Source organism: Python bivittatus, unplaced genomic scaffold (genome assembly GCF_059951505.1).
Source record: "Python bivittatus isolate LINGU-HERP-01145 unplaced genomic scaffold, Pbiv_v1 ctg000560_np1212, whole genome shotgun sequence".
NCBI lineage: Eukaryota > Metazoa > Chordata > Lepidosauria > Squamata > Pythonidae > Python > Python bivittatus.
This window is the reverse complement of record NW_028277083.1, coordinates 3,570,782-3,587,283: the sequence shown is the minus strand read 5'-3', so window position 1 is coordinate 3,587,283 and position 16,502 is coordinate 3,570,782. Positions and strand designations below refer to the sequence as shown.

The window sequence follows — 16,502 nt, the reverse complement described above, 5'->3', positions numbered from 1 at the left end:
AATGGAGAAAACAAAAGATTGTGCTTCCAAGCTGTAGGGCAACTTTCCTGGTAAAATGAGCCATGGATTGGGCAGATGGAAAAGAGAACAAGCCAGAGTGCAATGAGGAAGGGAGAGGTGCAATAATAGGCATAGATCAGGTCGCAGGGCAGGATGCACAACCTTGTCCAGGCAAAGGATATCCTGGACATCTGCATGCTTATGGTGGGGCTGCGCTCCCAAAAGTGGACAGGACTAGGACAATGTTAATATTATAGATCAGATGTGTATATAAAGGTACATAAATACAACACATCCATCATTGCAAATCAGAATATACAACAGAAGGAAAAGGACGGAGAATAAAAGTCAACAAGATATATTGTGAATGAAGAATGAGTGATATGAGGATGTCCTTATTCTATTAAGTCAAGGATGTTCACAACCACGTGAACTGTGAAGGGCTGTGGCATCCCTTAAGTCTTTGAGTCTTAGGTATTCAAATGGTGTAGTAAGGACTTAACAGATGCTGCCTGTTGTGCTGCAACCAGTTTCTTTTCCAAACCTGTAAGGTAGTTGTGGGAGCCTGTGTTCCCCAGTCACAGGCCAGTAATCAGAGGACAGGAGTGGGAGCCAACATCATCTGGAAGGCCGTGGGTCCTGTGGTAGGACCAAACATGTACAATCCATGAAAGCTTTCCACTGCAAACCCGCTGGCTTGTTCCTCCTACCCTTTGCCATAATTAAAGCAACACTACCACCCTTCACTAAGTCACTTTGTGAGGTCCCTGCTGGCCTTAATAATTTAAAGAAAGATCTGGAAGTTGGAGGCAGTTTTGTAATACGTTGTATGGACTAGATTAAAAAAAACACCATATCTGCAAGGCTGTTGAAAAAATATGCAAAACCCTTCTATGTGATATCACATCATTTTATGTATCAGAAAGTAAGAGCGAAGCAGAAGGAACAGATGGAGCTAATTCTATCCCCAACCTGACTACCTGCATTGCCAGGCTCTAAATAGACCAAGTAGAAACCCTTCCAATTTCAAAGCAGCGTTAGAGATGTTGTGCGCTGGAATCAGAAGTGGATGAATTGTCAATTAGATCGTCACATCCCAGAATGCTGCATAATGGGACAGAGAGGCAAAAACATCACCATACAAAGCTGGTTATTAAAGTCAATACGGGGAGATAAAAGCATCTATTCCCTTTTCCCGTACTTCACTGACTTCAATTTAAGTCCTAAGGCCATTCATTCTAGGTAATGCCTAGAGGGTCATCTCTAGGGCTGTTCTGTTACAAGCCCTCTTTCCAGATTCAGGGGACATGAAGCTGATCATGGCTACTACAATAAATAATTCTGTCTATTCTGTTAGCAGATGGATTGGCAGCACATAAAGAATATTAAAATGGTTTGTGGTAAAAGCCACAATATTCAGAACCAGCGTAATGAAAAACAATCTGTTGTATCTGAGTAAAATGAAGTGTTTTATGCAAATCTTTGAAAGAGAACCATGTTGCAGTGGCCGACTTTCTAAATGCCATTACTCTATTCTCTGAGATCTGGTACCAAATGTCTTTTGATTTGGTCTCACAAGAAATGTTATTATTTGCCTTTTAGAATACACAGCATTGCCTCTAGCCAAAGCTGCAAAAGAAGCACACAGCTGTCAAAACCCGTAAGTTTAAAAAAGCATGCTGCATTCACAGAATGATGATTGATCAGAACAGTGGATCAAGATCACTTATTCCTCCCAAATCGCTTTCTATTGTTGCATAAAGTATTTTCCCTCTTTAAAAAAAATAATAAACCATTGTGTGGAAACTTCAAAAGGTTCCTACGTTATTGGTGTACTGAGTCACAAAACACTATCTCATTTTTATATACCATTATCAGACAGGGCTGACCCTTATCTGTACCACTAGTACTAGTATCGTGTGCAAGTCAGAGTCCATTTTTCTGACTTGCTCATAAGTCAAAATAAAGATCAGATCCCCACTGCACAACCATAACAGAGCTTAAACAGTGAGAAGTAAAAAGCCTCTCTAAGTGTTATAGATGGAAAACCTAGAGAAGTTTTTGTTCTCATGTTTTGCAGGACAATAAATACCATACAGTTTCTCAACAATTACAATACATCAGTTTCTGTATTATTATCAGCCTTCTCATCAAAGTAAAAGCTGAAATAATATTCCTCCATCAATTCTTCAGATTCATCTTGGCTACAAGGAGAAAATTTTGTTTTTACAATCCAGGTGTGAAGTTAGTTTAAAAAAAAGATGCCAACTTCAACATTGCTCAATTGCTGGTGCTTAATGGAGAGACCAACCTCTAGGGGCTATGCATTTCCACCTGTCTCCCCCATTGCCCTCCCCCCCGGGGTAATACCACTCCAAGAGATCAGATACTTTCCACTCATCCTCTCTCCAACATGCTGGCGAGGTGGCAAAAAATTCCAGGCCATTTTGAAAAATATAGTTTCCAGAAAGGTTGTTGCCAGTATAACACAAATGTACAAAAATTAAGGTAAATTATCTCCATATTTTCTTTCTATTAATAGAGTGAGTAGAAATATGTTTCTCAGGTACCAAAGGTCATCCCAGAGTCAGTTTTATTTTGGTTCAACAACATCTCTCAAAGAAACTTATTAATATGCTTTTTGCAACCATCTGAAAAGAAGTACTAATAAAGTAATCTCTGTTGTGAATTGCAACCCCCCCCCCCAAAAAAAACTGTTAAAATTTCTAAACTGATGATTTGCAACCTGTCAGGAAAAAATTCTACAGCCTTTCTGCACTGTATATTTGGCTACACTGTGACTTCTCATACATTTTTCTGCCTTTTACTGGATAACAAATTTTTAAACTGAGCATTATTTTCAAATTCTTCATCCTCTGTGTGTTAAATACTGTTTCTATTCTATGAAATTATTAAAATTAATACATTTGCCAATGCCACCAGTTCATACATTTTATGTCTTAAAAGCCCCATTGTCACATAAAAATATGTTCCTCTTCCATCAGTTTTCCTGGTTCTAATAAAGCATATGGAACATTAATCTCACTTTAAGTATTCAGCTCTTTATACCATTTTAAATTAAAGATTTGATCAAGTGTCATAAAACATTGCACCAACATCTCTTTAATCTAAGAAAACCTGGCAAGTTCTCTTTCTTTAAACATTAAAGTACTGTTTTACATTAAAGAATGCTTAAAGCTATACACTGTGTTTTTATTTCCCTAAAAAAATCAACTCTGCTCCTGTTGTTAAGTGCCAAAGAAAATAATTTGTCTAGGCCATCTTTCAGTGCTTAAAACATGCTTATTATTGAAAAGGGTATGTTGAAAGATGTCCTCTGGTAAGATATGCCTGTCCCTTTAACAATTCTCATTGTATTTAAGTAAATAAGGGTTTATTAGCGAAGGTCAACACCTTACACTGGGCCCGGTAGCGCACAGGAAAGCAGCACAGCAGTTTCAGGCCAGTTATGTGGGACTTATGTGGTCCCATTTCCTTGCCCAAGAGCAGCAGTATTTGGGTGGCAAATATCCAGATGGCCACTAGAAGGCAGCAAAAAGATATAGAAAATATTAACTCTTGCTGCCATTCAGTGGTTGTCTCAGTAAGGTAGCGCTACACCCCCGATTAACAACCGAGCAGGTACATTCCACCCCAGTTGCACTTCTGGACCATCTTCTTGTATATGGTTTGCTACGCTAATTATGTTGGAAGGTTAGTAGGATCAGCGAGGGCAGGCAGGGTTTGGAGGGTCTTGGCCTCTTCTTGCCCCTTGTGCCTCTAGTGGCAAATCAAAATCAAGAAGCCCCAACTGGGCACTTGTTCCTTCAGAGGTTGTCCCACATCCAGTACAGACCATCTCCCTAGGCCTGAAAACCACCTTATCCCCTTTATCTTGATTTCAGTTGCAATTTGCCAGCTCTCACAGCCCCCAAGCAACTGTCAAAATACCTGTGCAACCTCTCAATCTTAATCCAGGTAGAAAAAGGGAGATGAAGTTGATCAGCATTAGCAAACTATGAGTGTGTTGTGGCTTATGCTAACTATTTATTTAATAACATTGATAATCTGTTAATTGTTGTGTAATTAACGTATGTTGTTCACGCAAGGGGCTTAGGGTGAAATGATTGAGGTGGCACAAAAGCATTCTAAATAAATAAATAAATGCTAACAACATGGAACTTCAACTCTCTGGATGACTGCTTCCAGCAGCTCCGTGTAGATGTTGAACAGCAGGGGGAAAAGAAAAGAACCCTGTGCGTCTCTACAACTCATATCTTACGGGGTCAAACAGAATTCCTCCATTGCCACGTTGATGGTGGTGCCACAGGTAGGAACGGCACTGCCATAACACAGTGCCTCCAAATCCCAACCCACTGAGACCATCCAGCAAGAGTTCAAGAGAATCAACCCAGCAGCACCCCTCATGCCTCTCCCTCAGCAAAGGTCCTCAATCAGGACAACCAAAGTGGCTTCTGCGTTATAGCCAGGGCTGAAATGAATCTCAATAACCAGCTTCTTCCAAGTACGCTTGTAACTCAATAGCCCCCCCCCCTCTTCTTGGGATGCCAATATTTTGGCCATAAACTAGAGGCATGTGGTCACTAGAAAAAAAAAATAAACTCAAAAGAAAAACTTTTAAAAAGTTGAAGGATTAAGATTCTTTCTTCGTGGCTTTATGATGAACCATCACTTGTAATCAATTTAAATTGGATCTTCTACATTTTATAAACTGCTTCGAATAATCTTCCTTGTAAGTCTTTGTACAAAAGGCCTCTAATCAATTTTAGACCTGCAAAGAGGTTCCCACAGCCATCTGAGAGAACTTTGGACTAATCAACAGAATACATCCAAAGTAAGTTGTGTATGTATCTGTTTCTTTTTTGTAACCTGTTTAGTAACAACACGCTTAATGCATCTTACATATGTGACTAATCTATAATTAGTGCATGCTAAATTGTTGTATTGTGTATGCTTGCACAGTACTCAGTTTCTGGCCATCTTGGAAGGAAGTTACTTTGTATGAAAATCTGCTCTCATCTGCTGGGGAAACAAAATAGCGAGGGAGAGTAGCAGAAAGCAAAAACTGTTCAAAAAGTTAGTAAACAACATGTGCTAGTAAAAAAGGGCACTGAAAATACTCTGGGGAATACAAATTCTCAAATATATCTGCTTGGTACATGTAAACCCAAAAAAGACTCAAAATTATTCATCGCATCTGACAGCTAAGGTTTCGTCCCATTGATCTCAAAGTCTCTTTCAGATGCTAACTAATGGGAAATTAACATAATCATCAAATTAAGTCCACTAATCATAACAAATAATAGGAACAATTTACCAACTTCAGCATTATAAGATTATAGCCAATTAGAACCCAAAGATCCACAGCACTGATTACAGATAGCCAAATGCTTTACTTTCTAATGGATCTACTTAAAGCCCTTCTGAAACTGAACATTTCAAAACCAGATTGCAAATATGGTATGGATAGCTGTTGTTTAAATGGGGGGGGGGGAGTCAGAAGTCCTATTAAGCATATTCAAGCATTAAAGATAAGGGCCCCAGCCTCGATCTGTAAATTAGCAGCCTACTCATGTGTCCAAACAGGCCAAAGTCTTTATATGAAACAAGGTAACTAGAGGCACATTGTTTCGGGGGGGGGGGACTGTTAAGATTGTAATAGACCCATAGGTAAAAATCAATACAACTTCATCTATATCAGCAAGAAATTATTTTATTGAGTTCTGCCAATGCTACAACATTGGAATGAAAACTCTGAACTATTTTGTGATGCTACTCTACTTCAGATGACAATCTCTACAATCTGAAACGTGCTTGAATTTCCCTGGAACAGCCTTCGCCAATTTGCTCTCGCCCAGATGACCTGAATTACGTCAGTTTCACCCCAAAGGCCACCAGCTTGGGGAAGGCATCTCTGAAATACTGAACCATTTGTCAAAGCCACCATGTTTATTTTATTGAGAGATTTAGTGATATCACCATATGTCTGGTTCCTTTTCAAAAAGAATTCATGCAAACTTCTAGTGACCTGTCATAATGTTTATGACATGAATCTGATAGCCCGTTTCCACAGTTTAAATGGCAGTCTTGTGATCCCTTAAAAACTAATGAATGGGACAAGTTTTTGTGGACTCCTGTAAATCCACCAAAGTTTATATCATAAATACTTTAGTTTTCAAGATGGTGCAGGAGCGCTGCTTGTAACAGACTTATTAATAGCTGTTAGCAAGAGTTGCCATGTTGTTGGTCTGTTTATTGTGAGTTGCTACAAGAGTCCCAGGCTCCTGACCAATTCAACCATTGGAACTACCCACAAAACTTCCGGTCCTTTCACTTTAAAAGGTGAACCTCCATTACAGTGGTGTCTTTTATTCATTGAAAGATTCAGTTCTAATAAGGGATGTAAATCAACTTAGGGGACAAGGAAACACAGCCTCATGATTTGAACAAGTTGAGTTTGTTCCATGTGCTCCTCTATAAATCATACAGTTTTCAGAGAGCTATGAAAGAAATGCTTGATAATAATCAACACATCATTAGCACTTCCTGAAATGAAGCGGTCCTGTTTCACTGAGTCACTTGAGCACTGGTCAAAACCTGCCAGCAGCTGAATCCCTAGTCCATAGGTTGGCATCAGTGAGTTCTAAGTGCTTAATGCAGTTATCCCCTGGAAATGTGATTTCTTGGCTCAGCTATGCATGCATGCTGACCATTACAAGTATGTTACATTTCAGAGTGGCCTTAGCTTTATTCAGAAGGTCATTTATTTTCCAGGCCATAACATTGCACTACTAAGGAACATCTTCGATGGCTGTGAAACAGCACCTCTCCTTTTCTTAAAGCTACAGAACAATGAAGCTTCAAAAAACTTCTGGGAACATATTCGAGTCCGAAGAACATTCAAGCAACTTCTGCTGAATATACTGAGTCTTATTTCCAAATTATTGTTGCACCAGACTGCAGACTTGTTTTGTCTAGACTGCTCCCAAATGCTCCAGTCTGGCATTAACTAATCAGGGAGAAGATGCACTTTCCCAGGGAAAATGAAAGTTACTTTCACTCTTCAACCAGAGAAAAACAATATTTGAAAGGTCATTTTAATTGATTCAAGCACATGCATACAAAACTGGTTTCACTGTGGACTCCGAGAAATCTCGTTTAAATATCTGTTCAAATATTTATCTTCCAGAAGGTCATGATGATATTTATCCAAAAAGGGGGGGGGAGGGGTAATACAAAATAAAGAGAAGTGGGCACTGAGGGACGATTAGAAAGGGATTTGGAGCAAGCCTGCCAATATTTAGCAAAGCTCTGCAGCTTCGGCCTCTTGCGTTACTCGGGATAAGAAGGGACGGGGGACATGCCCAGCGAGGGGAGCGGGGGGCGGGAAGCAGCGGGGCGCGTAGGCCCGGCGGGAAGCTTCCGAGAGGAGCGGGCGAAGCCGAGCGGCGGGGTTCGCCTTCCCCTCCCCAGAGGCTGGGCTTCGCGGCGCCGGCAACTTCGCTCCTCGCCGGTGCCCGGAGCGCCGGGCCGGCCAGCTCCCCGGCGGAGCCTCGAGGCAGCGCGCAGGGCCGGGCTGCTCAGGCCCAGGAAGCGCGTCGCCGGACAGGCGGCAGGCCCCGCGGCCAGGCGCCCCCGCGGCCGGACCCAGGCGGCGCCGCGCTGGCTCGCCAGCCGCCCGCCCGGCGCTGCTCGGCTGGGCGGGGGACGGGACGCCGCGGGCAGAGCATCCTTGCGGAGACGCCGCGCTTGGCCCTGCCGGGAGCGCGCCGCCCGGCGCAGCCTCGCCCCGGCCCCCCGGGCGGCAGCCGGGCCAGCAGCTCCGAAGCCCCCGTCTCGGCCGCCTGCCCGGCGCAGCTTCCGGGGCAACCGGCGGCTCTCGGGCGAGGCGGGCAGAAGTTACCGCTTCCGTGCGGCGGGGCGGAATTGCAGATTCATCCCCGGCGCCTGCAAGGGAAGGGAAGGGAAGGGGAGGCAGCCCCGGGCGGGAGCCGAGCACGGCGGGGTGGCGCCCGCCCCGCGCAGACCGGGGCGCTCAGCCGCTTACCTTGCGCCAGGGCGCGCCACACGTGGAGCTGAAGCCAGAGGAACGCCCACCAGCCCCGGCAGCGGCGGCAGCAGCAGGAGGAGGGGAAGCCGCCGCCGCCGCCGCGGCAGAAGTTTAACTTTATCCGCGCTCGACCGCGCCCGCGCCCGCCGCTGCTCCGCCGGGGAGCGTCCCGGTCCGCCGCGCTCGGGGGCTCGGCCGCGGGGCTGCGAGCAGAGTTCCCGCGGGGGCGCGGACCGCCGGCGCCCTCCCGAAGTTGCCGGGGTTGGGAAGAGCCGCGCCCCCCCATGGCAGCCTGGCGGGGGGCGCCCGGGGCTCCGGCTGCGCCCAGAGCCGCGGGCGGAGAGGCAGAGCGCGTCGGTCCTGCGGGCTGCGTCGCCGTCGTCGTCGTCGTCACCCCGGCCGTCGTCCCGGCGGAGAGGCTGCCGCGGGCTGCTTAACTCGCCTGGCGACGGGCTCCCGCGGCGCGGAGCTGTTCCCTCGTTGCGCCGGGCAGGCGAGCCCGAGACCGCGGCGAAGCGGGCGGCGGCGGCGGCGGCGGCAGCTCCATCCCCGCCGCCGCGGCGCGCGCCTCCCTTCCCTGCTGCAAGGCTGGGCGAAGCGGGTGGCTGCTGGCTCTCCCCTGCCTGGCGAGGCGGCGGCGGCGGCGAGTTCAGCCGCGCCTCTCCTGCCCGCGCTTCAGCCTCGCCTGCCCGCCGCCGTCCTCCGGGCTGGCGCCGCCGCTGCCGCCGCCCGAGTAGGAACTTGGCGAAGTCCGGCGTGCCGGGCGGGGCGCCGAGGCCGGGCGCCGCGGGGGACCGGTCACTCTCGGGCTGCTGCTGCTGCTGCTGCTGCTGCTGCCGCCGCCGCCGCCGCCGCCGCTGCGCCCGGACGAGCCGCCAGCCTGCCTGCCTTCCACGCGCGGGGGATCCACCCGCTGGCGCCTCGCCTGGCTCGGGAGACTAGAGGAGCCCCGCCGCCTACAGGTGAAGCGGAGCCGAGCTGGAGCTGGAGCTGGAGCTGGAAGAGCCGCCGCCGCCGCCGCTCGCGCTGCTCTCCCGGCGAGATGCGCCACCAGTGACCCGCCGGCGGGAGGAGGCGGCGGCGGCGGCGGCGGCGGCGGCGGCGGAAGACCTGCTCGAGTTTCCCTCCCGCGGGAGAGGCAGGAGCGCGGGCGGAGGGAGAGCGCCCCTCGCGTCCCAGCCAGGTCCGGGGCGGGGGACGCGCGCCCGCCGGTCGAGGGGGCGGGGAGGCGGCCGGGCAGGTCGCCCCCGGGCGGGCTCCGCTGGACTCCGGCGGCGTCCCTCTTGCGCAGGCTTGGCCGGGAGGAGGAATCCTCTCGCAGCGCCGGAGCTGTGAACACGAGGAGAAGAAGAAGAAAAAGAAGAAAAAGAAGAGCGAACGATCGCGACTCCCGCGCCATCAGCGCGTCGCCAAGCCGCGCGCATCCCGTTTTTATCCGAACCCCTCGCCGGCCCGGGCAGGCGAGCCGCTCCCGGGCCAGCTTGGAAAAGGGCTGCCCCCCGCTTCACTTTTCCTTCCATCTGGGTTTTGCCGCGCACAATCCCAGAGAGCCAGGAGAAGGAAGAAGATCCCAATCTTGGCTCTTTCCTCTTCCCATCCCATCTGGGGAGCAGCTGAGGATGGGGCCTTCAGAGCACCTTTCCTTTGCCTGGATGTGCTTGGAGGGGCTGCGTGTGTGTGCGCACCTTCGAGTCCATTTTTGACTCCTGCCTGGACAAGTCTGTCCAGGCTGTCAACTGCCTGGACAAGTCCCCCCAGTTTCCATAGCAAGGTTTTTCAGAAGTGGTTTGCCATTGCCTCCTTCCTAGGGCTGAAAGAAAGAGACTGGCCCAAGGTCACCCAGCTGGCTTTCTGCCCAAGGCAGGACTAGAACTCACAGCCTCCTGGTTTTGAGCCTGATGCCCTCAAGCTCCACCAAACTGGCTCTCTCTGGAGGGGCTTGCTCCTGAGTAAATATGTAGAAAGCACAGCTCTTAAGCCGTTGCAGCCCCCTCTGGACCTCCGTCTGAGTAAGGATGTGCATGCAGTAGGCATGTATGTCTGTTGCCACATAAGGGTTTACTCCTGAGAAAATGCATAGGCTCAGGCTGCATAGCCAATTTACAGACCTGACTCCAAATCTGTTACCACTTTTTCTACTCATCCGCTGCCCAGTGAATAGACTCTACCGAGCAATCTATTTACACAGAGAAGTCCCATTCATTGCAAGCGGACTAGCTGCCCTGGGGAAAGACTTTGGGCTGCACAATTTTTCCCAGGCAGCTTCTGCAAAGGCTGCAGTCTAACTAACCCTGAATGGCCCTGGGCCTTATTTGGGGACAACTTTAATCTGGCCAATTTTGGGTCCTTTCTTTTCTTTCATCCCATCATTTCCTAATGTTGAAGACACCCCCCCCCCGCAATCTGCCCTCCTATCCTACCCCGCAGGGGGATTGTGAGAATAAAGAAACAACCAGGAGCCCTGGAAACCCCACCTCAGCTGAGGCCCTTGAAGGAGAGGGTTTAAAACTCTGATTTATTTCCCCAGCAATGGGCTGGAACCTGAGAGACCCCCATTTTAAGGGGCTATAACAATCCCACCCATTGAAGCCTCCTCTGAGCTAAAAAGCTCCTTCCCAGGAGCCCTAAATTGTGAGGGGAAATTAAACGGCTGCTCTCATCACCCACACAGAGAAATCTGCACAATGGCTGGGTTTGATATATGCTTCAATTTCTGGATGAATGCAGGGATATAAACAAGGTTTGATGCATTTACAGATACACGTCTGCAGACTTGCCCTGGGTGTAATCTGCATGCACATACATGCACAGAGCACACAGCTAAGCCGGGGGGGGGGGGAAATGCATGTTATGTATGTGCATCCATAGACAGCCCTTGAGAGACATTTTTTGCCCCTGCATCTCATTTATGGAGGTGTGGACCTACGTATAAAATAGGGAAAGGGGCACCTTATGTTGTGTGTGCCTATGTACACAATGTAGGTTACAGACTTTTACACACTTTCGTCTTTCCTGAGGGGAGCGGGGGCAGCGCAACCTCCCGCCTCGACTCCGAGCCTCCAACTGCCAAGAGCGCAAGCCTTTCCCGCGCAGCGCTCCCGCCCCGCCCCCTTCTCCGAGCGTCCCTCGCTCGCTGATTGGACAACCAAGCGCCCGAGGGGCGTGGCGGGGGGGCCGCGAGGGAACGAGCGCTTTCCCCGCCTAACGGCTGAGCGCGCGCGCCCGAACTCGGCGCGCCTGCGCGCTCCCCCAGCCGGCCGCTCCGGAGCCCTCCCGCTTTGCCCGGCGCCGCCTCCGCCGCGCCCCCTACAGGCTGGCAGGGAAGCGACGGCGCGTTGCGCGAAGGAGACCCGCCCTGGGCCCGGGGAAATTAATGGCAAGGACGATGCAGCTGCGCCAGCGGTGCAGCGCGATCGCGGCGGATGCGTGGCTGCGTCGCGTTCATTTTGCAAGGAGGCGGCGGTCGGGTGGGCCAGGTCGGGGCCCGCCTTTAACTATTCCTATTTTTTAGGCACGGCAGGAGCTTCAGCAAAGTGGGAGGCGTGATGCTCGCGGGCGCCCGCCGATGCTCCCACCTTACCTTTGGCACCCCGCGGGGGCTTCTGTCGCCAAATGGCCATGCCCCCCGCGATAGGGCGGGGGCTTCAGGCAGCAGAACCGCGTTGCACGAGCGCGCACATTGCAGGATTTCCTCCCGCTTTGCGCCCGAAAAGAGTCCGGCGGTGCAGGAAGCGGCGTTCGCATCAAAGCAGCCGCGTTCCTGCGAAGCTTGCGCAACGGGCGGGGGGGAGCCCCGCTGCGCCCGCCGCCTGCCACTCGAGCGAAGGCCCCCCAGCCCGTTCCCTCCTTCTCCTTGCGCCCAGCAGACTCCGAGCCCCCCATCCGTGGCCTCGCCTTGCATTTCACACCCCCCGCACACAAACTCTCCATTGCAACCCAGAAAAGGAGCCAATTGCGCAGAAGGGCCGAGCGTGTCCACGGGTTCGCTTTATTCATTCCATGCATGGGGGAGTCACTTTTCTACCCCAACGCCGTGGGAACAACAACAGCACGCCCTGTTACAAACAGGTAAAGTTAGGACCAAACTGAAATGTTTAGAAGCCTGCGGTGGAAGCAGGATGGAGAAACAAGAGCCTTTTCACCTCTGCAAACCGCTCCAACGATATAAACTGCAGCCTTTTCTCCCCCTCCCCCCCGCAAAAAAACCCCAAAACCTATAAAGTGGGAAGGTTTTAGCTCCATTGGAGTATTGTCGGCTCCCCTTTTGGTCAGATGAAAATCACCCAGGAGATGATCCGCCATCGGTGTGTCATTGCCTTGTTCTGCAATGTTCCCTCAACTTCCCAATCTGGTTTGTGGGGGTCGCGTTGGCCCCCCACCATGTATGCACCAGATCTGATCCTGCTCAGCTCTGAAAAGATTCAGCCGCTTCTTTGCGGCTACCTGTCATCTGAACCCAGAGTGGCCATCGAAGTGCCGGAAACCGGAGCTTGAAGCCCGTCCGCCACCTTGTTTTCAAACTCTAATCCACCAGACCCTGGTTAAAGAGACACAGACCAAGGTTCAGCAAACAATGCCTTCGTTCGTTGTGTGAAAGCCGCTCCTATGTCGCTTACCAGACTGCGCTTTCGGCGGCCGGAGAGACGGAACCGGTTGACGTATTGCAAAAAAATCGATTTCCATGATCATGGCTTATGGTATCACCGCAACTGGAGTTCATACAATATGCCACAACATAGACCCTAGTTTATGAACATCGTGGCTGGATCCACCCGTCATATCGAAATGGATACTAAGGGTCTTTCGGGCCTAGCACCATAGTAAACCCAACCTAATAATATTATACAAGACGCCCGTTGCGTTTCAGGTTTGGTGCGTGCCCAAGCTCTTCCCTACCGTACAGGCAGGTCGGTCTTCTGAGTTTCTCATGGGTAAAACATCCCCCAACACTTCACATGCGATGCACACAAAAGCACTTTGAAACAGAAACACAGAAAATTCTTCACTTTGAAATAGGCAAGCTATTGTAAAATGTTTTTGCCAAGCGTTCCATCAAAACATTTCATTCTCATTCACTCTAAAAATAGAGAGAGGGAAGCAAGGGAAAATAATCCATTTTGCTCTATTACAATGGCAGATAATGTAATTGATATAAAGTACAGGGATCTGCACATTGTAAGCTTCCAGATCTCCTTTGGATTAATAACAGGCTGAGTTGAATGGGGCCAGCAGCGATCCCCGGGGGGGGGGCCTATATTTACAACTCCTGCTGTACAATTACCAATAGTTAATTCAGAGCAGCAGAGAAGAGTTACCTTTGTCGTGCGGTTTTTAAGGTAGAGGCAAGATTTAATTTACCTTAGCTAGAAATGCAAAGCACCCTTAATTGGGTTTTTAATTACTTGTAACAAAGGGAACGGCAGGAGAAAAATCTCCTAGCTAACTACTTCTTAAGTTTTCAAGGTCAGCCAGAAGTAGTAGAGAGAGATGATGTGCTATTTTGTCCCCAGTATAGATCCACAAAATCCTTTAACACATGCAGTTGTGTAAAAAAAAAAAAAAAAAAAAAGACGTGGAGGTTCACACGTTGCACTAAGTCGTCGTTTTCTTAACCATTGTTTGCTGGGTAAGCCATAACGAGCTGGGTTCCTACCTCATGAGAAGGTCTGAAGGCTCTTTCATGAGCCAAAGAACCCATTAGGGTGACAATGAACTCATTAGATGTACATCAACTCAAGTTCCACAAATGCATTCGGATGGGTTTATACTTGGGCTGTGTTCATCCCAGACCTTCAGCAGCTCGGTTGCACACCCAGAAGGTGCACTTACACCCAACAATTTAAGCTTAATTTCAACCATGGCTAACCAGCAGCTGAGAGCCAATTTGGGGTAGTAGTCAAAAGCACCAGGCTAGAAATCAGAAGCCTAAAGGCTCTAGTCCTGCCTTGGCCACAAGGCCAGCTGGGTGACTTTGGGCCAGTCCCTCTCGCTCACCCTAGGAAGGAGAAGGAGGCAGCGGAAAACTTCTTCTGGAAGTGCTACGTGCATAATAGTATGGCCAATTCTACTTGAATATCTGAACATTTCTAGACTCTTTCCCCACTAATGATTTAGAGCAGTGTTGTCCAAACTTGGCCACTTTAAGATGAGTGGACTTCAACTCATGAGTGGACTTCAACTTCAGCACGGCTGGCTGGGGAATTCTGGGAGTTGAAGTCCACTCATCTTAAAGTGGCCAAGTTTGGACAACACTGATTTAGAGCATCTTCATAGCATTGCCCAGTCCGTGTTGAAGCGTAGAAACTTGTCCTCGTTGGTTGACTGACTCTAGAAGACACTAGATGTAACTTGGAGAAATAGCCCTGGTGATGTAACAGTCTTACTAATCTTACTACTATCAGTCGGGGCTGAAAATAGCTGGACCAGCGTCTTCTGTATCGCTTTAGCCCTTGCTAATCCCACATGCCCTCTCTAACTAGGCTACAGAAGGGTGCTCTAGCAAAGCAATCTTCTATCTGTGGAGTCCTTGGGGTTCTCTGAGCTTGGTTCTTTTCTTGCCAACGTGATAAGCCAAGGTTACCACCAGGCACCCAATCAAGCAGCAAACATATGCTAATCAAAGAACTACCAGAGGAGCAAAACAAAACCCCCACCAGCACTGACAAGGCAGGCCACAGCACGTAAATAGAGAGCAAACCCCATCCCATTTTAGCATGGAAGATGTTCCCTAGCCGGGTAATGAAACGTTTGCAAGCAAAGAACCAAGCTCAGAGAGCACCAAGGACTCCACAGTCCAACCCTGAGCTACACATATTCGCCTCTACTGGTAATCTTCTACCTGTCCGCTTGAAAACATCCAGCAATTCAACTTACTCTTTAGGATCAAGGGTGGGTGTTCAAATCACTTAAAATCTTGGCTGGGCTTCATTGTTAAGCTTTTTTCAAACAAACAAGAAACAGAATGATGCATTTGTCCTAAATGACTGACTGGCCGTGACTCATCACACGTGCATTTATTTTGCCTAGCGCCACCCCACGAGAACTTTCTTTCCTCTCCCCCTTCCCCAAAACTCAGCCGGCTCCTGCAGATGCAGACAAAGCTATTGCGAGATTGAGCTGGCTCCTGGTTTGCAACAAATGCATCCTTTTCTTCCAGGCTCTCCACCAACTCGATGGAATCTGTACCTGCAACTCCTTTTAGACGCGGAAAGCACGTTGCCCCAGTTGCTTATTTTAGCTGTATAATTAAAACTGAGTCATTTGTCTTCTGCCCATTCTTTAGCTAATTTTACACCTGCAGATGGTTCTCATTTCCTTCCTCCCTCCCCACCCGTCTGCTTCCTTTGATGATGTTTCTAAAGGCTTTGGAAGAACAGACCCAAATGGTTGTTAGCCGTACGGATGTGATGGTTAAAAAAAAGCATGTAATAGTGCAGGAGGATAGTCTCACCTGAGTTGCGCTACTAGTAAAATCTGTGGCATAACAGATCACAATATCCATTTGGGGAGATGGTCTGCTGAAGCATTCTTCCAACTGTCTTTCATCCGTGAGAGCAACTCCCCAGCAAGGTTTTCTGAACACATTTTAGTCTTTAGACTCCCCATATCTTTGTAAATGGTTAGTTCTCTTGACCAAAACATTTTACAATCCTAGTCCCTTTCAAAGCACAGAGTTTCCCAAACTTTCTGCTCCAGATTGATCGTGTGTCCACTGGTAATATTGTAAAATAATAAGCTGGTCCTTATGGAAAACCTGTCCAGAGACACCTTTGATGGCATTCTGGTGACAGACAAGGATCCAACTTTTCTGTGCAATTTCCCAGTCGCTGATAACGCTGCTGCTGTTACTCTAGTTCAGTGTTTCTCAACCTTGGCAGATTTCAGAGGTGTGGATTCCAACTCCCAGAATTCCCCAGCTAACCCTAACCCTGCTGGCTGGGGAATTCTGGGAGTTGGAACACACACCTCTGAAAGGTTGAGAAGCACTGAACTAGTTCTTTGATTTACTAGTTATTATTGGATGCACTTCCTCAAAACTGCAAATCCGAAGAACTTGCACTTGTGAAAAGAAAATCCATCTGGGTTATGCAACAAACTGATTTTGAAAATCTGTGCAACGGTTGTCAAAATAATTTGCATTACAGTGTGCAAATCCCACTGTTGAAAAAAGATGGTGGTGTTTATGTAGCTGCAGGACCAGAAATTTTTAAAAATGTATACCGATTTTTCCCAGTGTGCTTCAGTGATTCAGCTGGTGGGGAGGGGTTGGTGTCTATAAACCTAAATATTTAAAAGGTACCAGAATGGGAAAAGTCGACAGATTATAGTAGCAGAGAAGTTGCCCCTTAGAGCAAAACAAGGAGGAGGAAGGGGATGGAAGTAAAGTTTTTCCTTTTTTTACAATTAATTTTTATTGAAGAAGATGTTTACA

The 16,502-nt window shown here is 48.7% G+C and overlaps 1 protein-coding gene across 4 annotated transcripts in view; it reads right to left on the bottom strand.

Annotated features, from left to right (window-relative positions):
* The window catches only part of SDK1 (sidekick cell adhesion molecule 1), a 358,271-nt gene extending 349,116 nt beyond the window's left edge, over positions 1-9,155 (bottom strand). For 3 of the 4 annotated variants that reach the window (XM_088147987.1, XM_088147988.1, XM_088147989.1), the window contains exon 1: positions 8,069-9,155. In XM_088147987.1, coding sequence (XP_088004113.1) covers positions 8,069-8,357 — 289 coding nt within the window. In that variant the 5' untranslated portion in view covers positions 8,358-9,155. The remainder of the gene's footprint in view (positions 1-8,068) is intronic. The other variant, XM_088147990.1, reaches the window with a different exon arrangement.
* Between the last annotated feature and the right edge of the window lie 7,347 nt (positions 9,156-16,502).